The 25927-nt window shown below is 42.1% G+C and overlaps 1 protein-coding gene across 2 annotated transcripts in view; it reads right to left on the reverse strand.

Moving 5' to 3' along the window:
• Positions 1-13135: 13135 nt before the first annotated feature.
• STIL (STIL centriolar assembly protein) overlaps positions 13136-25927 on the reverse strand; it is a 64439-nt gene continuing 51647 nt past the window's right edge. Inside the window, exons 16-18 of one of the 2 annotated variants that reach the window (XM_069558483.1) lie at positions 24211-24421; positions 22875-23125; positions 13136-14621 (exon numbers count right to left, since the gene is read on the reverse strand). In XM_069558483.1, coding sequence (XP_069414584.1) covers positions 13832-14621; positions 22875-23125; positions 24211-24421 — 1252 coding nt within the window. In that variant the 3' untranslated portion in view covers positions 13136-13831. Of the gene's footprint in view, positions 14622-22874; positions 23126-24210; positions 24425-25927 lie in introns of both variants that reach the window. The other variant, XM_069558403.1, reaches the window with a different exon arrangement.

Here is a 25927-nt window from a genome sequence, read left to right on the forward strand (position 1 = left end):
TTTTGTCAGCCCTGCTGCGCAGAGAGACGCGTGGTGAGGTGACGTCTCCCCATCCCCCTCTATCCGCGAAGCTCCAGATTCTGACCGTCTGGCGGCCATCGCGACCCGGCCCCCAGCCCCCCGCCTGGGGCTGGGGGCTCGTGACGTCTACACTCGCCCCCCTTCCCGGTTTCCGACGGTCGATGGAAAAACGGAAACGGCGCGCTGAACGGAGCGCCGCCCGAAATAGCATCTGGGGCCTGTCGGTCAGCGCACTGTCCGAGTGTCCGGGAGCGAGTGACGCTACCCGCGGCCCCGCCAGGAAATGCCACCCCTCCTCCGCCCGCCCCGAGCAGGGGCCTCGCGCGGGCGGGCAGGAAACCCGGAGCTCCTGGGCTGGGGATGTCGAGGTGGAGGGGACGTGAGGAGAAAAGGCCTGGGAGAAAAGGCCTGGAGGGAACTGCGAGCCCGGCTTTGGGCCTGAGGGCGTCGCCGTCGCCACTCTCTGACCTGTCCCCCACCCCCACCAAAGGCCGGGTTCGCCTCCAAACTTGAGGCTTTAAATTTTTTGGAAGTGTTTCTGCCTACCCCTGTCTCTGGGTACAAGGCAGTCTCTGAGCTTTCTCCCCAGAGCTCGTTCCCTGGAGGGATGTGGTGTGTGTGTTTGTGCACTGTGGTGAGCAGCCAGTTTATTTTCAATACATGTACATGTTGGTACTAGGTGTCAGGTGCCGGCCTTAGCTTCATAACTATTAATTCAGTTGATCCTTAAAACAGCCCAGAGAGGTAGGGACTACCAGGACCTCCATTATTGTAGGTAGCCAATGGAGGCCCAGAGAGGTTGAGCAACTTGCAGAAAACACCCATCTGGCAAGAGGTGGAGCCAGTCTGCCTTCAGGCTCTGCTGCTTCCAAGGGCAGCAGAGCAAGTTCAAGAGTAAGGCAGTCTTGAGTTCCTGCTCTGCTCCCTCACTGGTCAGCTGTATGTTTCTAGGTAAATGACTTACTCTCTGAGTTTCACTTTCCTCCTCTGTGGAAGGGAGATGATAATTGTCTATACATCATACTGTTCTTCAGTTCAGTTCAGTTCAATCGCTCAGTCATGTCCGACTGTTTGTGACCCCATGGACTGCAGCACGCCAGGCCTCCCTGTCCATCACCAACTCCAGGAGCTTACCCAAACTCATGTCCTTTGAGTCGGTGACGCCATCCAGCCATCTCATCCTCTGTTGTCCCCTTCTCCTCCTGCCCTCAATCTTTCCCAGCATCAGAGTCTTTTCCAAGAAGTCAGTTCTTCACACTGTTCTTAGGGTTTTACTTTTAACAGTGAAAAATCCAATTTGAGATGTCATTGTTTTCCTCTTTCACTTTCATATGACCATTGTCTCTATTTTGGTCCCCATTCCTTGCCTTGGAAGAACCCTGGCCTCTGCCCCCTAGTAAGCACATCTGAGCCCAGAATTCCAAGCTTGAGATGTGGGGAGAGTCATCTCTGTGCTTCCAAACCCAGTGCTGCCATCAGAATGCAAATGGAAAAGACTTCATTCATTCAGTCAGTCATTCTCAGAGTGGACCATCACCACAACCTGGGAACTTGTTAGAAGAGCACATTCTCAGGCCTACCCTCATGCCTACTAAAGTAGAAACTCTGAGAGTGAGGCCCAGAAATCCATGTTCTAACAGACTGTCCAGGTGATTTCTGATGAGCACCAAAATGTGAGGACCCTTGCTCTGGTTTATAAGCTTCGTCTGTCTCAAAGGCCAGTGTGAAAGAACTGAATGTATTAAGAGAGCACCGTGTTTCTTGATGTTTTGAAGCCATTTCCCTTTCCCTGAACCCATGCTTCTTATGGGAGCATCCAGAGACCAGAGGTGCTCCCCAGAATCATAGAGCCGATAGTGCCTGAGTGGTTTCTGTCCTCACGAGGAGAGAATCCCACAGAGCTCTGTTCAGTGGTTTTGCTCCCAGAACCGTCAGAAAAGGACAGAACAAGTGTGCAGCCACCAGCCCTCTGACCACCAGACAGTTGTTGCTGGTCACCCAGACAGGGCCCCGGCCTTCGTGTAACATAAACGCTTATGGGTGGGACCCTCGGACAGATGAGGAGGACTTTAGGTGCTGAGCACCTGCTGTGTGTGCCTGTATCGCTCCTTGCTTCTGCTTCCCTTCTGTTACTTCATCCTCCACAATAACCCTAGTGGGCTGCTAGCGTGACCCCATCTTTAGAGATGAGGAAAACAGGCTCATCTTATCCAAGGTGATTCAGCTAGTCATTTCAGCTTGGGTCCCATGTCAGCTTGGACCCAACATCCTTTCCATTCCTGCTGACTATAAGGAAATATTTGCTACCTTTGGAGAACTACTTCAAAATCTTGTGATATGTCCTAGTTTAAATCCTTTGTGACACTAAAGAAAATAAACAAATAGCCAAAAATGTCGTGGAAAGACGCTCAGGCCCAGCATATGAGGCGCTGGTACATATCCGGGGACACAAGAGGAACTAAATTGATGGTGTTTAGGAAGTGGCAGACACATCTGCCAGGAAGTAGGGTCATTTCCTCTGACCCTCAGTTTCTCCATCTGTAATGGGAATGTAATGGGGTGAGGAAACCACAGAATTCCTCTCTCCATTTATCTCATCATTTTTCTCTCTCTGCCTCTCATCCCTGCCACCTCTGTCTCAAGCTTGTGCTCTCTCTGTCTCTCTCCCTGGGGCTGCTCTTTTATTTTCTGCCCCTGATCCTTACTCCCCCATCATTTCATGGCAAATAGATGGGGAAACAGTGGCTGACTTTATTTTTCTGGGCTCCAAAATCACTGCAGATGGTGATTGCAACCATGAAATTAAAAGATGCTTACTCCTTGGAAGGAAAGTTATGACCAACCTAGACAGCATATTAAAAACCAGAGACATTACTTTATCAACAAAGGTCTGTCTAGTCAAGACTATGGTGGTCATGTATGGATGTGAGAGTTGGACTGTAAAGAAAGCTGAGCGCCGAAGAATTGATGCTTTTGAACTGTGGTGCTGGAGAAGACTCTTGAGAGTCCCTTGGAGATCCAACCAGTCCGTCCTAAAGGAGGTCAGACCTGGGTGTTCATTGGAAGGACTGATGTTGAAGCTGAAACTCCAATACTTTGGAAGAGCTGATGTGAAGAGCTGACTCATTTGTAAAGACCCTGATGCTGGGAAAGATTGAAGGCAGGAGGAGAAGGGATGACAGAGGATGAGATGGCTGGATGGCATCACCGACACAATGGGCATGGGTTTGGGTGGACTCTGGGAGTTGGCGATGGACAGGGAGGCCTGGCATGCTGTGGTTCATGGGGTCGCAAAGAGTCGGACACGACTGAGCGGCTGAGCTGAACTGATCCTTACTCTCTGTCTCTGCGCTTCTCATCTTCGCCTCCTTCCTCTTTTTCCATCTCCGCTCCAGCTCCTGATGAGAAGTCCAGTTTCCCACAGGTACCTATACCAGCAGAGCATCCTGGGTCCCTTGTCGTGTTTCTAACAAGTCAGTCCTGACAGTTATAAGCAGTCTGTCAGCTGTCCAGGGCCAGGGTGATGGGGTGATGGAAAGGAGGGTAGAAAGTGAAGGGGAAAGTTTGTAAAGCCACCATTTTAAGACACGCATGGTCCTACTGGACTCTGTCACCAGCTCCTGAGTCACCAGGAAACACCATGTCAGGAGCCCTCTGTCCACATGGCCTGGGTCCTGTATGTCAGCTCAGAATGCCTCCCACACACAGGACAGAGCCTGATGGTGTGGTTAATTAAGTGACTGATTGTTACACCACCCTAGGCTAGACTTACTCCTCTGCTCCTCAGTAGGTGTTACTACGCAAGTTACATTACTTTTCTCTAACTCAGTTTCCTCCTCTCTAAAGTGGAGGCAAAAATAACACATGATTCACAGGATTGTTGGAAAGATTATGAGATGTATATAAAGAGCTTTGCAAAGAGCTTACCACCATTTAATAAATAGAAGCTATTATTTTTTATGAGGAGTCTCTACTCCACATCAGCTCTATATTCATGCCTAGAGATCTTAAGATAGAGGCAAAGAATTACAGTGCAGTTTAATCGGCACACTACTAGGGTGGGGTGTGCAAAGTGCACTGGGAACAGACTGTGTGTGTGTATGTGTTTATTCACCCTGGAAGGATCAGACTAGACTTCAGAGAACTGGTGTCTGCGAGGAACTGGGCAGGTGACAGGGAAGAGAAATAGCAAGTACAAAGGCCCAGTGTTGGGAATTGAAGGGCACAGATGGGGACAGCAAGCCTCTCGGTGTGACTGTGGCTCCACGGTAGATATGGCAAGAATGGAGGGCTCTATCACATGCCACCCATCTCCATTAATTCATTTTATTCCACATTTGCTGCACGTCTAGTTTGTGCCAAACAATGTCTTAGGCATACTAATACTTTGGCCACCTGTTGTTAGGTATACTAATACTTTGGCCACCTGTTGTGAAGAACTGACTCATTGGAAAAGACCCTGATGCTGGGAAAGATTGAAGGCAGGAGGAGAGGGGACGACAGACGATGAGATAGTTGGATGGTATCATTGATTAGATGGACAGGAGTTTGAGCAAGCTCCGGGAGTTGGTGATGGACAGGGAAGCCTGGTGTGCTACAGTCCATGGGATCGCAAAAAGTCAGACACGACTGAGCGACTGGACTGAACTGAACGTCTTCAGTGTCTGGGTGACAAAAAGACACGCTCCCCTTTCTTGGACAGCAAGTCCCTGTACTAGGTTAAGAAACCTGGGTTCTTTCTCATTCTGTTATTAAAAGCTATGGTGGGGGAGCAAGTACCTTCCCTGTCTGGAACTCAGTTTTCTCATCTGCACAGTGGGCACAGCCTCGGGTCATTTGTCCATCTTAAGCAAACACTTGTGGAGCAGCAGTCCTGGGCCCTGTGATGGCTGCAGGGGATGGGAGAGGAGGCATACCCCACTTGCACTGCCCTCAAGGAGCCAAGGCTCACTCTTCAGAGAACGGAGAGGCGTTGAATGAAATCACACCCATGATCGAGGGCCTTTGGCGGCATACAGCTGGGCGCTTTGCTTCTCCTGGATTCATCCCTCCGCTGTCTTCTTTTCCCAGGACTGTGCCCTGGGGCCCAACTGCACGGAGTGGCAGGGCGAGAGGAGACGTGGGTAAACACCAAGTAAATTTCTCCGAGGGAGACAGGGAGAGCCTGGCTGGCCTGGGACTTCAGCAGAGCAGAGGTTCCTGCCTCAGCTCTTTCTCCTATGGTCCTTAAATATCCCTTCATTGTGGTTCCAACCACACGTGTCTGGGTTTCTGTGTTCCCTACAGAGGCCCCCAAAGACAGGGACCTTGTCTGGTTTGTCCATGTCCCAGCTTATCATGGAGACAGAGCAGGAGGCACACAAATGTATGCTGAAGAAACGAGCAACAGAGATGGAGCTGGAGAAAGAAACTGAAGGAGGGGGCGATGAGCTTAGAGCAGGGAGAACTGGCCAGCCCTCCTGGTTCTAGAAACCAGCACCAGAAAACATGCAAGTGAGTCTCATAAGGCACTTGTAGGAGAGAGAAATTGTTCTGTGATTACACAAGCTGTGGCTCGCAGCCCCTTCCTGGGTGACCCAGGGAATGCTGGCCTTGATGGGGGTGGGGTGCTGGACTCTCCTTGGCTCCAAGGTATTGTCCATGCTAGGGAAGGGGAGGGGAGGAGAGAGTCACAGCACACCCCACCCCGGGGGTGATTTTGGGGTTTGGAGCAAGCCACTTAAGGGAGTGACTCAGCTGTGGTCTTTGTACCTGACCCCCTCCCAGCCAGCATCCATCACCTAGTATTACCATATCAAGGTAGGAGCTGGAGCTTTAGGGAAAGGAAACACAGGCTTCCCTCAATCAACCCTCTGCTCTTAGGGAGAAGGAGGAGAAAAAGGAGAGAAGACAACATGTGCTCTGAAGCCAGACAGGCCCAAGTTTAAACCCTGGCTTCACCTGTGTGCCCTCAGCCACAGCACTCTAGCACCGAGTCTAGTCCCACATAATGCTTGGGTGAAGAGCGATTGTCAGGGTTCGAATCCTGGCTCTTCACGTTGGCTGTGTGACCTCAGGGGAAACTGCTTAACCTCCCTGTTCTTATTTCCCACTCCTTAAAACGGGGGATACTAGGAGAATCTACCTCACACTGTTGTTGTGAGGAAGAAGTAAGCTAACAATGTGAAAGGGCTTAGAACATAGCAGATGTAGTCAGTAAATGTTAACTATTGTTCTTTAGTCTCTGAGTCATTATGGTGATTAGATGAGAAAACAAATATAACTGTGCTTTCGTCTGTGACCTGAAGGATCGGCCAGGCAGCAGGCAGTTTCTGATTTTCAGAAAGATCTCTGAGGATAATCCTGTCATCCTTTCCCCCTTCCCACAGCCCTGAAGCAGGATCTTGTCACTCGCGGCAGTGTTTTCCTCTGCTTCGGTCGGTTTGCTTGTGATCCCGAGTACCTCTGTGAGTGTTTGCTTGTGAAGCTGCAGCCTTGACTGCTGTTACCTCGCAGGACTGGGTGAGCCTGACGAGACTGAGTAGGACGAAGATAAATGTTTGATGAGTGTGATTCGGCACGTGTGTCCGTGCACGCGCAGAGGCATGTTAACCATGGCGGGGTCTGCCAGAACTTTCTCTTTTTTTCCTTTTGTTTCCAGTAGTCTAGCACAAGGCCCCAGACAGAGCGGGGACATTCAGCAGACCTTCTGGATAAGGCTAGCATACGTGGTCCCTGCCCTAAAGAACCTCCCAGCCCTGGGTACTCAACAACCAGCATTCAAGCTGGCTGTCATTATCTGCAAGAGGACAAAAGGAAGACTAGAGAAAGGGGAATGGGAAGTCAAAGGGGGAAAAGACTCACTTTCCTGCAGGGTAGGGAGGAGTTGTGGAGCAGGGGTTCCTCTAAGCTGCATTTTATGAGTTCATAGGGCTTTAAGCTCCTGGAGGGTGTAGCGGCCAAGGGAGCGGTTGGAGTGTGTGTGTTTGTGCACATGGCCATGTGCACACATAGCCTTTTCCTTCCTTTATGGTATAAAGGGTAATGGGGCGGGGGAGGGGAGGCTGGGTTTGATTGTTTGGCACCTGATTTACTGACTCAAATACTGCAGCATATGATGTGAACTCAGGCCGGAGTCCCGTGTTCCAGCCCAAGCGCTGTGCTTCCTAAGCTGTGTGAACTCGGGCGAGTCCCTTTTCTTGGAGCCCCTGTGTTCTCATTTGTACAGTGAGGACCAAGTGATTTCTGAGGGCCCCAGCAGCTCTGAAAACCTGACATTGCCGTTTCCATTGTGTTTTTAATTAGTTCCTCCTGTCCTCCTGGTCCCAGACCTCCCGTGAAGAGGCAGGACACAGGGCTCTTCCCCAAATCCGTCCTTTTCCTGGAGCTCAGCCTCTTACCAGGAGGTGGGAAAGCAGGATTTCCTGTGAGGATGTTTTTTGTGATCCAAACAGTTCCGGTTTGGGGAGCAGAGAGGAGACAGGGAACATCTCCCAGGCCTCCAAACCCTTAAACCCCTTTCCCTGGGTTTGATGTTTTCACACTGGAATTTGAGCTCCTTAAAGGCAAAGAATGTGTTAATTCAGAACTGGAGGAAGACACATTGGTAACTTCTTCAGATATTGTTACTCAACATTTTGTTGGTGAAAACAGAATTCTTTTTCTTTTTAAATTGTTAAATAGTAGGTATTATTAATAGTAAGGACATCTTTTCCTCGTCGACGATTGTAGAAATCCTTCGGAATACTTCAAGGCCCAGTTTAACACTCTGTCTTTCCCTCCTTTCCCTCCTCTGGACTTCGATTTCTTTTTCTGCATCAACGCTTCTTATAATCACAGCATCTTAGAGATGCACAGCTAACCCCTTCACCTCAATAATTCTCGGAAACTAAAGCCTAGTGCTGTGAGGTGACTTGCCCCATGTCACGGAATTTGGAACAGAGGGACAAGAGAAACCCAATCGTTGCTGATGTCTAACTCAGTGTTCTTTCTACATGTATATTTTTCTCCTTTCCTATCTTTGGTTTCCTGCCTCAGCCCCCTCTTCCAATGCCATACCTATTCAGATCTCCAGGCTTCCCAACAAGCTGTTCCCTCTTTCAGAAACAGCACATCTTCCCCTTCTCTTCCATACTGCTCCTGCAAGACTCTGGAAAAACCTGGAGCATTCTCAAGATAACCGTCCCCCCAGCCTCTCTTAATATATCCTCACACATCATATAGTTTTATTATAAACTCTACGTCTCTGTATGGCTAATGGTTATGTGTCTCCCCATTAGATCAAGATCCTACAGGACAAGCTGTCTTGTTCATCACGTTAGACTTGGCTCAGATTCAGCTCAGAGCCCAGCAGAATCAGCATTAGACACCTGCTGAATGATGAGGGGTAAATGAGGTGCAGGTGGGGAGAGGAAGGACAGACAAAAAGGCTGATACTGGACTGGATGCGATGGAAGGACCAGGTTAACTCTCAAGGTGTGATCTTGGCCCAGTTATACCTCATTTGTGTTTTGTCTCATCATGTGTACAAAGAGGTAAATGATGTCTGCCACGCATACTCCCGTTGGGTTTTGGTTGTGAGGATTATATGAGGAAATGTGTGGGAAAGCACTTTGAAGAGTGTGAAGCAGTTTGCAAACCTAAGACATTACCATTAAATTTATTTTGCAAGAATAAAGGTCTCTTGGTTAAACTAGGTTCTGCCCACAAGAGTAATGTCTAGAAAACAAGGGCACGGAAAAGTCTTGCTCCTCTAACTTCCTGGGGCCCTGACAGTAGTACCATGATGTAAAATCATCGACTCCTTATAACATTAACAGTGCTGGGGTTGCCTACTACAGGACTCTTGTCTCTAAAAGCAGTGGTTTCTGGTCTTGGCTAAAGGGCAGGGGGGCTTTTGGGGCGGGGGTTGGAAATAAGGCCAGTAGCTTGGAGGTCGGCAGGTATCTGAAATAGCACTGGCTGTAGTATTCAAAATCATTCATTCAGTTCAAGATCTGGGTCTTGTAGGAAGCTCTTCCTGAAGTCCTCAGGCCTCAGATAAGTTGCATTTCTCAGTGGCTTAACAGAAGTTTGAGCTTGAATCTGCACGTTACTTCCCTAAGGTCAGTCCCTCAACTATGAGGATCACCAGCTGGCGTCAGCCAGAAGGCTTAATTTACTAGGGTGTGTGAAATGCTCTGCACAGTGCCCTGTGAGCACGTGGTTAAGTCTTAAAAGATGTGTCGCTGTGTCTCCTCACAGTCTGGGTCACTGGTTATTGCATTTCATCATACGCTGTCTCATATTGTGCCACTGTTTCCAGTGTGTATCTGTTTTCTCTGAAGCCTTTACAGCTGGCAAAGGCAAGGCTTATGTCTCATATGTCTATATCCATTTCTGTGGAGCTTATTTAGCATGGGCAGAGCAAGGTAGAGGACAAGACAGCATAAAGCATAGAGGGGCCGCAGAGGTTGAGTGAAGGGACATTGGATGAAGGGGGTGGAGGTGCCAGTCGGCTAGGACCCTAGACTAACAGGCTCCTTTCCCAGGTAATAGAAGCTCCATTGTTTCCTTATTCCATTTGACGTAACACCTGTATATCTATACACAGTGTTGTGTGGGAATCAGAAATTCAGACACACTTGAGAGGCAATCATCTTGTCCTTAATCCAATTTTTCCAGTACTGATACTTTTTCCAAAGATGCCAAAAAGCTATCATAGATACTAATTTGTCAAATAACTTCCTAGGTGAAACATCTTCTTAGAGAACTTCTAGAGAGGCTTCAGTAATGATCCCTCTTCTCTGGGTGTGTTTTTAGTTTTTATTGTTGTTTAGTTGCTAAGTCATATCCAACTTTTTGCAGTCCCGTGGACTGTAGCCCACCAGACTCCTCTATCCATGGGATTTCCCAGTCAAGAATACTGGAGTGGGTTGCCATTTCCTTCTCCAGGGGATCTTCCCAACCCAGGGATAGAACTCGCATCTCCTGCACTGGTAAGCAGATCCTTTACCACCGAGCCACCTGGGAAGCCCATTTAGTTAGTAGGAGACATGTGTTTTTGAATTAATCTGCAGTCTAAATTCAATCTCCAAAACTGCTAAAGTGTCTTATGAGAAATCTTAAATTAAATGTGGTAACAGAAGTGATGGAATTAGATTTTGCCTAAAAAGTCTCAGCTTCAGGACTTCCCTGCTGGTGCAATGGTTAGGAATCCACTTGCCAATGCAGGGGACAGATTCTATCCCTGGTCCAGAAAGATGCCACATGCTGTGGAGCAACTAAACCCATGTCACAAGTACTGAGCCTGAGCTCTAGAGCCCGTGAGCTGCAACTACTGAAGCCTGTAAGCCAACAGCCTGTACTGCAAAACAAGACACCGCTACAGTGGGAAGCTCGTGCACCGCAATGAAGAGCAGACCCCGCTCACTGCAACCAGAGAAAGCCCACACAAAGCAATGAAACCTAGTGCAGCCAAAAATAAATTAGTTTTAAATAAAGTCTCAGCTTCAGTTTTCATTGTTCGGATAGTTTCTTGTTTCATGTGACAATTACAGGATTCCCAGTGATAATGGTAGAGTTAATGAGGCTGTCAGTGAATTAGCATTCTCTCAGATTTTAAAAAATAATATAAATTTCACTTCTTGGGTGAAACAGATAGCTAAAATGAAACAGAATGCACTTAAAGTGGCGTTCACAATTCCATTACTTAAACTTTCATTCTACTGAAACCTATAAGTGGATTTTGAAAATATTTATTAGAATAACCAAAGTCCCAAATGATGACCATGGGGACAAAACACTGAGAATCACCACCAGTGACATTTCTACATCGGAATTTTAACCTCAAAGAGCAACGCAACAGGAAAATGTGTACCAACTGGTCCCTGGCTCCTGTGGACAGCAGAGAGCTGTCATGCTACCACACTCTGGCTGGCTGGCTAAACTGGTTCATCAGATTATCATCTCAGAGGGCCCAAGCTGGGTATATAGAGACCAAAAGTCCGTTTCTTTGCAGTTAACATCTCAAAGTTTTTATATAAGGCTATGATGTCTTAATTTAGCTTTAGCAGAAGAATTTTCTCAAGTGTCCTCAAGTGAATGAGGACATTTTTCATTTATATTCAGAAATAACAATTTAAAAGTTATTTTGTACACACATATGGACACCTTATCTTTGACAAAGGAGGCAAGAATATACAATGGAGTAAAGACAATCTCTTTAACAAGTGGTGCTGGGGAAAACTGGTCAACCACTTGTAAAAGAATGAAACTAGATCACTTTCTAACACCGCACACAAAAATAAACTCAAAATGGATTAAAGATCTAAATGTAAGACCAGAAACTATAAAACTCCTAGAGGAGAACATAGGCAAAACACTCTCAGACATAAATCACAGCAGGATCCTCTATGATCCACCTCCCAGAATTCTGGAAATAAAAGCAAAAGTAAACAAATGGGATCTAATTAAAATTAAAAGCTTCTGCACAACAAAGGAAAATATAAGCAAGGTGAAAAGACAGCCTTCTGAATGGCAGAAAATAACAGCAAATGAAACAACTGACAACTAATCTCAAAAATATACAAGCAACTTATGCAACTCAATTCCAGAAAAATAAACGACCCAATCAAAAAATGGGCCAAAGAACTAAATAAACATTTCTCCAAAGAAGACATACGGATGGCTAACAAACACAGGAAAAGATGCTCAACATCACTCATTATCAGAGAAATGCAAATCAAAACCACAATGAGGTACCACTTCACACCAGTCAGAATGGCTGCGATCCAAAAATCTGCAAGCAATAAATGCTGGAGAGGGTGTGGAGAAAAGGGAACCCTCCTACACTGTTGGTGGGAATGCAAACTAGTACAACCACTATGGAAAACAGTGTGGAGATTCTAAGAAATTGCAAATAGAACTGCCATATGACCCAGCAATCCCACCGCTGGGCATACACACCAAGGAAACCAGAAATGAAAGAGACACGTGTACCCCAATGTTCATCGCAGCACTGTTTATAATAGCCAGGACATGGAAACAACCTAGATGTCCATCAGCAGATGAATGGATAAGAAAGCTGTGGTACATATACACAATAGAGTATTACTCAGCCATTAAAAAGAATACATTTGAATCAGTTCTGATGAGATGGATGAAACTGGAGCTGATCATACAGAGGGAAGTAAGCCAGAAAGAAAAACACCAATACAGTATACTAACGCATATATATGGAATTTAGAAAGATGGCAATGATGACCCTGTATGCAAGACAGCAAAAAAGACACAGATGTGTATAGCGGACTTTTGGACTCAGAGGGAGAGGGAGAGGGTGGGATGATTTGGGAGAATGGCATTGAAACATGTACACTATCATGTAAGATTCAAATCACCAGTCTATGTCCGATGCAGGATACAGCATGCTTGGGGCTGGTGCACGGGGATGACCCAGAGGGATGTTGTGGGGTGGGAGGTGGGAGGGGGGTTCATGTTTGAGATCGCATGTACACCCATGGTGGATTCATGTCAATGTATGGCAAAACCAATACAGTATTGTAACGTAAAATAAAGTAAAAAAAAAAAAGTTATTTTGTAAGAAGGTGAGGGAAGGAAGCAACTTTTGATGTACTCAAAAAGTTAGATGGATCTCAAGGACATTATGCTGAGTGAAAACCACCTTCGAGAAATTACATACTCTGATCCCATTTTTATTAGCATTCTCAAAATGATACAACTCCAGTGATGGAGAACAGATCACTGGTTGTCAGGAGTTGTAGGCAGGCTGTATTTTAAGAGTAGAACTAAGGAATTTCTTTGTGATGATGGGACGGTTCTACACATTGATTGTGGGGGTGGTTATGTAAATCTGTAAGTGATAAAATTTCATAAACACCAAAAAGTAAATATATGAGTGCAACAACTTTGAAACCTGAAAGGCCTGTGGTTTAGTTACTAATATTGCACCAAATGTCAATTTCTTGGTTTTGATCATTTACTATGGTTGTGTAAGATAGCATTGTTGGGTGTTGCTAGATGAAGGGTACACCTGAATTCTCTGTATCATTTTTGGAATTTTGGGGGAGTCTACAAAGCTGTTTTTTTTTTTTTAAGTGGACAAGGATATGCTATAACGGAGGATGAAGGAAAGCAGTCAATCTAGACATTTTTATTAAGTTCCATTAAAAAAATAGTAAAACATTTGAAAAACTCACAGTTTATAAAACACACTCATAATTTTCTTATTCTTTGATGGCTAGTGCTATATGTTGAAATGTTACATTAACATCAACCCACAAGAGTGCAAAAGTTTACTTCCACAGTGTTTAACAAATGTGCATCTGAAGAGAATATATATATATATACACCTTGTATAAAAGATTGCAAGTTATTAAAAAAAAATAAAACTTTCCCCCCCTTAAATTCAGTAAGGGTTGTTCAGCTAATTTAGTCAGGGTCACAATAACTTTATGTTCTTTTAGGTGGTACTGGGTAGATGCGAAATGCTAGGAAAACACTTCTCAAAATGTACAGTATAAAAGGGCAACTCAGATTCATAGGTGGATAGCATCTGCTTATCTAACTTTATTGAAATAACTGATCTCAGGATTTTTTTTTTTTTTAAGATCCAGTGATGCTTAACAACTCTATCTGGACAAAGAGCACTTAGGCCTCCTACCAGTTAACCACCTCAGTCAGGCCAGTTGTTCAGCTCTTTGCTATAAGCTGCTATCAACAGAGTGATCCCTAGAGTGATTAGGAATTCCAAAACTGTCAAAAGGCTCTGATTTCTGTAAGTATCTTCAGGAGACGTCCCATCCTCATATCAGAAGGGTGGGGGATTAAAAGTTTAAAATAATTTTGGCAACTGCCTAAGACGCTTTACATCTAAGAAGGTGCCTACTGAATTCATACTATTCATTTCCTTTAAGGTTTCAGAAGGTTTCAAACTTTCAGGAAAAATTGGAGTGTCCCTTACATTTTCTTTCTCAGGATGCTGGGTAAATTCTGCTTTTCCAATTCGGAGATTCACTGCAGGGCTTGGTTTCAGGTTCTTTAATAAGAAAGTGGGGTTTTCATTCAACTGCTGTGTTGCTTTTGGCTGAACAACTTCATTTGTAATGTTTCTCAATACTGGCATATCTGTGTGGGTACCCACGGAGTCACAGTTGTAACAATTAGTTATCTCACCAGCATTCCTGGAAGGCTCTTTCTGGCAATCAAGTTGTTCCGCTATGTATGTAAGGTTTTGATTCACTAAATGTTCATTCTTGCCATCTGTATTGTTCAGAGGCTCCTCTTCATCTTCACTATTGTCGCTGCTTTGTATGAGTCCGTATCTCTTCATGTATTTTTTGGTTGCAAATGACATGTTGTTTGGCGAAATTAAACTAAGCCCCAGTGTGCTTCTGTCTGTATTAATATGTAGAAGGCTAAAAGGTGAATCACCATTATTTTGGCTTGATCGTGTGAGAGACAATTGTGACAGCTGATTTTCATTTAAATATTTCAGAGCTATAGCATTTGCTTCCATGCTCAAGTCCACACCATTGGGGCTTAAGCCGCTCATGCCAACATTAGCAAATGACATGTAGTTTAATCCAGAGATCACTGCTTCGGGGCTGATGCATGCCAACACACTGAAAGACAGAATAGGGCAGGCCATCATTTATCTTATTCTGAGTACTAAACAGTATTATTGTAAATATGTTTCACTTTATGAAAGTAACAAAAGGTCTTCAGCTTTAAGCTGGATGGTGCTTTTTTATCTGAGTGCTCAGACATCTAAGTCTTGATCATACAGATACATTCAAGGGATAAATACAATAATCTAGAAGGTAATCTATGATTCAAAGACTAAAAGTGGAACACAAATTAATTTTCCTAAATTAACATCAGTTACGGTTTTAAGATCATATATAAGACCTTACAATGTAAAGCTTTTTAATATTGGTAAAGTAAAACAAAAATAAAATCAAACAGAAAACACAACTGATAATATAACATTACAAGATTTGATACAGCTCAGAATATTACATTTTCATAGAAGAGATTCCATTTGTAATAAATAAAAAATATTAACCAGTCTCTGAATATGAAGGTGTATGCACACGTGCGTGCGTGCATGTGTGTGTGTATACAGTAATTTTCTTTCATTAGATATAATCCTCACTCTCTTTGGTTGGTATTATTTTATTAACAGTAATTAACTGACTTGCCTTTTCCTGCATATCATTTATACTATAATAGCTGCTAATTTTTATTGGTGTCTTATGTGCCAGGCACTCTGCTAAACATTTAGTGTCTCATTTAATCCTCAGAAAAACCTTTCTCTGGGAGGTTATCCCTATCATGTATTTCAACCTTATTCACCATTACAACAGTTCACATTTCGCTTCCCCAACTTTTCTGTTTTCTCCTGGGCGCTCATGGCTGTCTATATATTTCACTCACATTTTTTATTTATTGTCTAGCTCGCTCATGAAACCCCATGAGGACAAGGGGTTTCTGTTTCTCCTGCCACTGCAGCATCGGCGGTGCCTGGCACAAGGCAGGCATTCAATAAGTATTTACTGAATGAGTGAATAGGTATTATTATCTTTATTTTACAGTTGAGAAAACTAAGGAATAGAGACTTTAACTAATTTCCCTAAGTTGAACAGTTAGCAACTGGCAAGCTGAGGCTGGGTCTGCCTGACTCTCTTGGCCTCTATGACCACTGTTTCACGTACTGTATTCAGCAACCTGTTTTTTGCTATCAGAGTTTTTCTATTCCCTTGAGTCCTCTGTGTACTATTATATGTTATAATATACTATATTATTATATCCTAGTCAATGAATATGCTATGACTTTCCATAGCACCCAACGAAGCAGTTCAGCTGTTTTATACAAGTCAGACACTGCCTGCATCTCTGCCCTTTGTTGTTGTTTTGTTCCTCAGTCATATCTGACTCTGTGACCCCAAGGACTGTATCCTACCAGGCTCCTCTGTCCATGCATGGGATTTCCCAGGCAAGCACACTGGAGCGGATTACCATTTCCTTCTCCAGGGGAATCTTCCCGACCCAGGGATTGAACCTGCATTTCCTGCATTGGAAACATGGAGTCTTAACCACTGGACAGCCAGGGAAATCTGGAGACTGTCTTAGTAAGATGGAAGAGGTACTACCAATCTATCTAGATATATTCTTTTATGATACATTCATAGTGTTAATATCTTCTGAATATAAAGTCTTTTTTCTACTTTATTTGCCCATTTCCTTTAAATTATAAGCTATTTGCATATTAAATCAGATTTGTACATATTAAAAATATCTAAGTATAATATCTATAGATATTATTAATGTAAATAACATGAAAAGGCAAATAAAAAGTTCTAATTCAGGCTTCCCTGGTGGCTCAGTGGTAAAGAACCTGCCTGCCAAGTCTGCAGGAGACACAAGTTCAATCCCTGGTCCAGGAAGATTCCACATGCCGTGGGGTAACTAAGTCTGTGTGCTGTAACTACTGAGTCTGTCTCTAGAGACCGAGAGCCACGTATCAAGCCCGTGTGCCACAGCTACCGAAGCCTGTGCGCCTAGAGTCTGTGCTCCACAGCAAAGGAAGCCACTGCAGTAAGCCCGCACACCACACGAGGCCGTAGCCCGCCTGACACAGCTAAAGAACAGCCTGAGCAGCAGTGAAGGCCTGGTGCCGCCAAAAGTAGATGCATAAATTTAAACAGATTTCTAATTCAAAATGCTAAGTACTGAGAGATTTCTCTGGTGGTCCAGTAGTTGGGCCTCCACACTTTCACTGTTGGGGGCACGGGTTTGATCCGTGGTTGGGGAACTAGTAGGATCTCGCATGCTGCATGGCACGGCCAAAAGAGAAAAAAAAAGGAAAAGAAAAGTTAAATACTGAGAAATAGTAGATCTAATTTGAATGAAATCTTTTTTTAAAAATCATTTTAAAAACTGTAGTTAATTTACAATGTGTTAGTTTCAGGTGTACAGCTAAGTGATTCAGTTTTTATTTATTTATAGTCTTTTTCAGATTCTTTTCTATTATAGGTTATCACAAGATACTGAATACAGTTCCCTGTGCTGTATAATAGATCCTTGTTGTTTATCTGTTTTATATACAGTAATGTGTATACATGAATCCCAAACTCCTAAATTCCAATCTCCTTCCCCCATCCCCTTTGGTAATCATGAGTTTATTTCCTATGTCTGTGAGTCTTACATAAGTAAGTTCATTTCTCTTATTTTTTTAGATTCCACATATAAATAATATCATATGATACCTGTCTGACCTTCCTTAATATGATAATCCCTTGGTCCATCCGTGCTGCTGCAAACGGCGTTATTTCATTCTTTTTTTTAAGAAATATCTATTTGGCTGTCTGGTCTTGGTTGCAGCCTGTGGGGCCTTCATTGTGTCATGCAGGGTCTTTTGCTGTGATGCACAGACTCTATCTGCAGCACGAGGGCTCGCTGGTTGTGGCACAAGGCTTAGTTGCCCCACGTGGCATGTGGGATCTTAGTTCTGGAATCAGGAATCGAACCTGCGCCCCCTGCATTGCAAGGTGGATTCTTAACCATTGGACCTCCAGGGAAGTTTCTTCATTGCTTTTTTATGGCTGAGTAATAACAGATCTTCTTTTATAGAATGGTTAAAAGATCTATATAAATCCATGAAAACAACTGATATCAGTTTACAAGTTTCTTCAAGCTTCACTAACACAGCCAGCTAGTTTCAATTTGGGGGCTGGGGGAAACACCTGACTTTGAAAATAAATCAATAATACATGGAACCAACGGATAGAAACACTAGGGTAATTAAGATACTCCACTGATCAAATCCTAAAAGCCCTGATCACAGATATACTATATTAGAATCTCATTAGATGTGCAGTTACAAAAGGATAATGAGAGTCCATTTATGTTTGAGTATGAGAGTCACATGCCAATAATTAAGGGAATTATTCCAACTTACTTAAAGATGAAAATCAACCCTGACTTATTGTCCTCTTTGAATCCCAATTAGTTATCTCCTACTTACCCTGTGCAGGGTTTTCAACTAGAGAACACATATGTTTCCAAGTAGAGAGCAAAGTAACTACAGAGACTCCTTAAGATCTATTTTGAATAGATCAAAACGTCACTCCAGTTGGGAATATGCCCACAGAGGCTGCTGGTCCTCCATCTTCCCTACAATTCCTAGGTATGTCTGGGACTCTCTTTTGTTTTCCTGCTTTTGGACCTTCTTAATCTGCAGAGTTCTGGATCTGGAAGGCTGAAAGGAAATCTTGCTTCCCCTGTCTCAGCTACTCTTGTGGCTGGAGGATAACACTCCTGGAGTCCAGAACTGGAACGTGAAGTAAGTTTTCACATAGGTACAACGACAAAGGCTAGCTGGTTTACGGAATCAGAAAAACAATGGGCATACAAGGATTTTAAGACTGCTTTCCTGGAATACTAAACTACAATTTATACACTGTTTCGCAGGAAAAATCTATTAAACAACTGCCTTTTGAACTTTTCACACATCAGCTATAGTATACCAATATGTGTTAAAAGATAACACAAGGCCATAAATACTGACAGTAAGTATTACAGAGGTATTAAAAGAGTAAAGCATTCATTGTAAACTTCAGTGATGACCCCAGTAGGTGGGATTTCATTCCTTTAGCAATCCATGCAGGCCCACCAAGTGTGACAGAGGCAATGAGGATTCACAGACAGATAAAACTCACTATCTCGCTGGAAAGGCCATCACAAGAACAGGCTGTATAATCTATTAGAAACTAGGTATTCTGAGATACAAACCATCAATAATCTGGTGAGAGGTCCTGGATACACTGACAAAGAAGGTGACATCTGAGTTCCACTTTACAGGATAAGGAGGACTGTGGCAAGCAGTAAGATGAAAAAGAACGTCACAAGCGAAAGTAATAGCAAGGAATTCTGCAGATGCCAAAGGTGGGTCAACTGGAATGTGGCAGGAGATTTACACTAAAACACTAAGCTCGAGACAGACCGTGAAACAGGAATGAATTAGGCGGGCTTTAGATAGTCTTACACCTGGAGTCTCCTCTCAGCCCAAGACTATCGACAACAAAAATACGACGTACGTGTTAGGGACATAGTTTCAGTGCAGTTTAATCACAGTAATATATAGAACCCACTTATAATCAATAAAATATAAATTAAAGATAACAATTATTGGTCTAAATTAGCACAAATCTTTAAAAATCATCAATTTTATTATAGGATAATTATAAAACAGTATGAAAATATGCTAGGTACGTCTCCCATCAGAGTATGTTATAATTGACTACCTACCTGTGCATCTTCTCTACTGAACTTTAAGATCTATGAGGGGAAAGACAGTTTTCCTAGGGTATCTTATATACTATGGTATTTCTTAGAGCTGGCTCACAGCAGAAGCTATATATATATATATATATACACACATATATTTACTGAAGTAAAATGAGTGAAATATAAAATATATTTACTGGTAAAATGAGTGAAAGTATTGCTGAACTACTAATACATATATAGCTGATAGGACTGTAAATCTTACTCTTTCAGAAAGCAGTATAGTGACAGCCTTAAAATTTTCCTACCATTTGGCTTAATCTTTCCATTTCTGAGATTCTATTCTGAAAAAATAATATTAAACCTAAAAAATGCAATGTTTGCAAAAAGATGTTTATCACAGCAATATTTAAGACAGTAAGACACTGAAAACGCTTTGACTCGGTTCTGACAAGAGGGAAAGGGTTAAGTAAACAAATACTATGTTCCACTTACTGGTTTATTAAATCCCCATTAAAGATGATGCCTAGAAAACATTATAACAACTTTGAAAACATGCTTATTTTCCAATATAAGACCAATATTTTGGGGGTGGGGTATATACAGTATGGTCAAAACACAGAGCAGCAAAATGTACATACTATAAGATCCTACCAAAAACTTAAACAAGCAGAAAGCATAGAGCAAAACAGTAAAAAACAAAAACAAAACTACGGAGTTTGGAGTTAGAAGAGGAGGTTTAAAATTACAGGTGTTGGGCCTTGAATAAATTGGTACTTAATTTTTTCATTGATGTCTGTGTGTATGTGTGTTAGTTGGTTAGTTGAGTCCGATTCTTTGCGACCCCATGGACTGTAGCCCACCAGGCTCCTCTGTCCATGGAATTCTACAGGCAAGAATACTGGAGTGGGTTGCCATTGCCTTCTCCCAACCGAGGAATCGAATTCGGGTCTCCCACATTTCAGGCAGATTCTTTATCATCTGAGCCACCAGGGAAGGCCCTCTTCATTCATAAAACATGTATAATAAGAGTATCTATCATATAGATTATTGCAAGGATCAACTGAAATAATGCTGCATAAACCTTTAGCATAGTTCCTCACACTTTACGTGCACTCAATAAATGACTGATGTTAAAATAATTTTAGAAAAATACAAAGAAATACAAAAACAAATTCTTTAATAATAAATTAAATTGGTTGGTATGAATATGTTTTTTGGGGGGGTTTTTTTAGCCTCGAGGCTTGCGGGATCTGAGTTCTGCAATCAGGGAAGGAACCCGGGCCCTCAGTAGTGAAAGCACAGAGTCCTAACCACTGGGCTGCCAAGGAATTTCTCTGAATATGGTTTGTTTACTTGTTTTGGTCTACTTTCCTAAATTTTCTAAGGTGTCCAAAATAAGCTTACATTACTTTGGTAATGGAAACAAAACAAATATCAAACTCTACTCCCAAAGCACTATAATATTTTACCCAATTTATATAATAAAATAAAGTTTTGAAAAAAAAGTTTTCATGTGAAGATATAGCTATGTTATTCTAACATTTTAGCCAGCTTACCCCTCTATGGAAATAATTAATTTAACATACTGCTTTTGAAAACAATTTTTTTTCACCTCAGCTTTCATTTCCTTGAGAAAAGCATCGTACATGAAACTAAAATTCTATCTACGGGTATATATGGATGTTTCAAACCATATAGATAAATGAATTTCAAAAATGGGAATAGCCCACAATACTAAATGAAAATGTCTATTTTATAATTGTAAATAAAGAAAAGTAAACAAAATTATATATACAGTAAAACTCAACTATGTTTCCTAATTTCCTTTGGTTGTTATGAGTTCAAACGACATTTTCCTCATTTTCTAAAATTCCAACCCTGAGTCTATATCATTTTTATAGTATAAATTTATAATATAAATTTTCATTTTAGTAAAGGGCAGAAGAATTGATTAAAACAATCTGACCACCCCATACTGACAGAGCAAATGGCTTTACTTTCCATTTCATTCTAGGCATGTAAAAACTGTATCAAGTTTATTGTATACTGAAAATTTATTAATTTCAATGTTTGACACTTAAGACATTAAAATAGGGTGGCCACTATGAAGAAATACATTACTTAAAAACTGTTCCCCACAAGCAGCCATACCAAATGTAAGGGTTCCACAAAGACAGCAGGTTGATTTAAGCATTCTAACAGATGTAATAGAGCCTCTATCCTAAGAGTATTGAAATAAGACCTTCAAAAATGCTAGCCTCACTGCACTGGTGGCAGGAGCATAAACTAGTACAGCTATTCTCGGGGGCAGTGGCAACATCTGCCAGACTTTCAGATGCACACATCCTTTGATCCCATCACTTATAGGAATTTGCCCTACAAAGACACTTGCAGAAGTACCTGTAGAATGATGTTCACTTAGCACTGTGTGAGATAAGGAATAAGAGATTCGGCCTAAAAATCCATTAGTAGAGAACTGGGGTTCACTGTATCATAGTACATGGGCACAACAGAATATTGTAGTCGTTTAAATGCATGAGGAAGAATTGCATATACCCAGAAAGTATCTATGTTAGGCAAAAAAACCCATAAATTGCAACACATCACACAGATACATACTTGAACATGTGTAGAACATTTTTAGAAGAATACCAAAGAAATAGTTAAGAGAAATAACTTAGAAGGAGTTTAGGAAGTGGGTTTTTTTGTATTTTATTTGATATTCATGCATTTTATTTGATTTTTTTTAAAATCATGAGATTATATTTAAAAATATCAAAAATAATTAACAGAAAACATACTAGCCTTATTTTGGGTTCCCTGGTGCCTCAGATGGTAAAGAATCCACCTGCAATCCAGGAGACCTGGGGTCAATCCTTGGGTTGGGAAGATCCCCTGGAGGAGGGCATGGCAACCCACTCCAGTATTCTTGCCTGGAGACTCCCCATGGAGAGAGGAGCCTGGTGGGCTACAGTCCATGGGGTCGCAAAGAATTAGACATGACTGAGTGACTAAGCACAACACTAGCCTTAATTACAGAATTTCCAGATTTTATGTTCTTTAAAAGCAAGTGTGTGTTGAGCTGATCTTTGATGAAAAGAAATCTGAACAGAAGAACATGGCCAGCTGGAACTGGTGAGAATAAGTAAAGTTCATATAACTATAGTCTTCAAAACACAGTCCTACAAAAAGAAAGGTTTTTGCCTTTTAGATGACAACTGCATTAACTGTACATCCAGTAGTTGACACAGACCCCATCACCTCCAGGAAAACTTTTCGAGACACCAAAAACAAGTAACAGCTCATTTCTCTTTCTCTAAGACTCCTAGAGCATTTTGTTGGCATCTTTACTCAGGAGCTATCCCTATGTCTCTCAAATTACTTAGGTATATAACCTATCTTCTACTAAAATGGAACCTCTATAGGGTAGATATGATTTCTTATTTGCCACATACATGTTAACATAGACCCTGAGTAAATCAGAAGCCAGTTGAATTGAATGGCAGGCTTATACCTTTTTTCATGAGGAAGCTGCAATGCATTTACATTTTTTTTTAATCTTTTAAAACAAAGTTTAAACTTACCTGGCATGATCCACTTTATGTGCATTTTTCTTCACTTTAGTTGGAGAATCAATTTTTACTCCAAAGCTTCTAAGTTGCTTAAGAGTTGCATTAAGAACACATTCTTTGTCCACCGATCCTGAATCATGTATTTTTTTCTTAGTATGGTAAACATTCTGGTTTTTGGTGCACTCATGACTGATAATAACTGCTTTGGTAGATGGCTCCTCGGTTACTTTGGGGGAGTTATTCGGTAGGTGGTTCCCTTGACTCTGATGAAAGAAGAAAAAGGGACGTATTTGAAAATCACTATTAGGAAACAAGAATACAAATAATACTGTTAAGTAATGCCAGAGTAAAAAAATTATCTTGCTCAATTCTACAAAGTATCAAGTACATTTGCCAAGTTTTATGGAATTTTTATAAAAGAAGTCCATTCTAATGAATGAAAATCCTAGAGAAAACTTAGAATGTTTGTTCAGAACTTGTTCATTTTAAAGCCAACAGATTTAAAATCATTTGAGTAATATTTCAAGTATTTTCAAGGATTTATTGTGAAATCTTTATAAACAAGTTTAAAATCATGCTTTCATTTGAAAAAGGATAATGTTTTAGAGTTTTAAGTGTAACCGTTATGTTACTTTCAGAATTTGACTCCTCTTTTCTCACTTTGAATGAAAATGACCTGTAATTCTGCCTTCCTGACTTTAAAGCATATTTCATTCCCTTGAGCACATGCACCAGTGTAGGACCTAGTAGGCAAATAACAAATCCATGTTAACTGATTAATACTTAGGGCCCTATGAAGTATGTTTAATTAGTCTTCAATTATAAATGTAGTGTTCTAAAATCTACAATTTGATTGTAAGTGACAGCCACGGTCATTTGACCTCCAAGTCCCAGTTTACATTTTACAATATTGTGTTGGTTTCTGCCACACATCAACTCCTTTTTATTGTGTGCTGCTGTGCTTACAGTACTGCTCATTCTTTAGCTGTTTGTTACTGGTAAGCATATGTTATCTCCCTTAAGTTTTCAAAGGCAGAGACTGTCATGTTCATCTTTATATTACCCAATTTACTCGGTTCATTTTCTTAGACTAAGCTAAGTATTCCATAAAAATCTGCTTATATGAGCTGAAACAGCAAATATTATCAAAAATATTCTATTACTCTCCAATTTTCAAACCTCCTGCAAACTCTTGCTTATTTTTTCCGGTACTAACTTCGAACTTGAATTAGGGGAAAATCTTTTTCCTAGCAAGGTCCCCATCAGTTTAAAGATGGGAAAGGCTAAACTAGTGTACCTTAGATTAATCACCATCTCACAAAAGACAGAATGCTTTCCATTTTCTTACCAGCACATCCTGGAATAGTTGTTGGCTATCTGATGGTTGATGAGGCAAGGGCTGCACGACTTGCTCGGTTTTGGGTTCCCCTGATGTTCCAGAGCTATTAGTGGCACCCTCTGTTGGTCCACTCTGGAAGCACATGCTTACACACTCTGCTTGCAGGGGATTCGGAAAGAATACAGGTACATCAGGTTCTTTTCTCTCAAGTGGAGAAGAGCTGCTTGAAAGGACATATATAAAGTAACTGTTAGTTAATTCTGTTATTTTGTTTTACAACAACAACAAAACAAACAAATCTTAAATGGTTTATAAAACAAAAACAATTCCTTATTATACCAGTCAAAGCTCTCTGAAACTTGGTAGTCAACCTGGCTTTTCAGCCAGTCCCTTTCAATCAATGCTCCCTGTTTTATTTTATTTTCTGAACAAATTGGATTATGAACAATACTCTTGAATTCTTCTGCCCATAAATTTTGTCTACTATGCAATAGTTCTCAATCTTAACACCACCATCAATATTACTTGTAAAGTTTTAAAAAACACAACTGGTTGGACTTCTTCCCACAGAGATTCTCAACTGGTGGAGCGCCCCAATTTACTGTATTTTCAAATGCCCTGGAGCCAAGAGTTACTGTTCTAATGCTTTTAAATTGGCATACTCTTATCAAAATCCTATCCACTGTTCAAGGGACGTTTTAAAAATTTACTTCCTCGATGTTCTAAAATGTTAACTGGATATGTCCTCTTGCTTCTTTCAACCTCCATTAGCACTTTACCTCTTGCTGCTAAGTCGCTTCAGTTGTGTCCGACTCTCTGCAACCCCATAGACGGCAGCCCACCAGGCTCCCCCGTCCCTGGGATTCTCCAGGCAAGAATACTGGAGTGGGTTGCCATTTTCTTCTCCAAAGCATGAAAGTGAAAAGTGAAAGTGAAGTCGCTCAGTTGTGTCTGACCCTCAGCGACCCCATGGACTGCAGCCCACCAGGCTCCTCCGTTCATGGGATTTTCCAGGCAAGAGTACTGGAGTAGGGTGCCATTGCCTTCTCCATCTTTTATCTTTTATCTCTTAGGTCACATATAAAAATGTGAAGTCGCTCAGTCATGTCCAACTCTTCGTGACCCCATGGACTGTAGTCCACCAGGCTCCTGTGTCCATGGGGATCCTTCAGGGAAGAACATTGGAGTGGGTTGCCATTTCCTTCTCCAGGGGATCTTCCCAACCCAGGGATCGAACTTGGGTCTCCCGCGTTGCAGGCAGACTCTTTATCCTCTGCGCCACCAGGGAAGATATACTCTCATTTATAATAAAGGTATATGTGTGTTCATTATATCTTGGGCAAATATCTTAATCTCTCTTGGCCTCAGCTTCCTCATTCATAAAATGGGAAAAACAGCATCCACCTCCCTGGGTTGAAAGACACGAGACAGGACTAAAGGAGATACAGAGTGCCCAGCACAGTACCAGATAAACCTAGCGGCGGATCTGTAATTGCTAGCTTTCCTCATCTCCCGCTGCTATCCCCTTACTTCCTAAATAGCACATTGAACCTTCATCATCAATCATGTTAACTGATTTCACTTTAATGAAGACACCAAAACTCAAATGAAGAAGCAGAAAGCCAGGCTTCAGAGATTTTATGACTTCTGGGGAAAGTACTTGTACCAAGCAGGAGTTTTATCATGCAAACATCTGCAAAGCTCTTTATTTTTTAAAAAGAGTTCA

This window comes from Ovis canadensis, chromosome 1, assembly GCF_042477335.2.
Source record: "Ovis canadensis isolate MfBH-ARS-UI-01 breed Bighorn chromosome 1, ARS-UI_OviCan_v2, whole genome shotgun sequence".
Taxonomy (NCBI): Eukaryota; Metazoa; Chordata; class Mammalia; order Artiodactyla; family Bovidae; genus Ovis; species Ovis canadensis.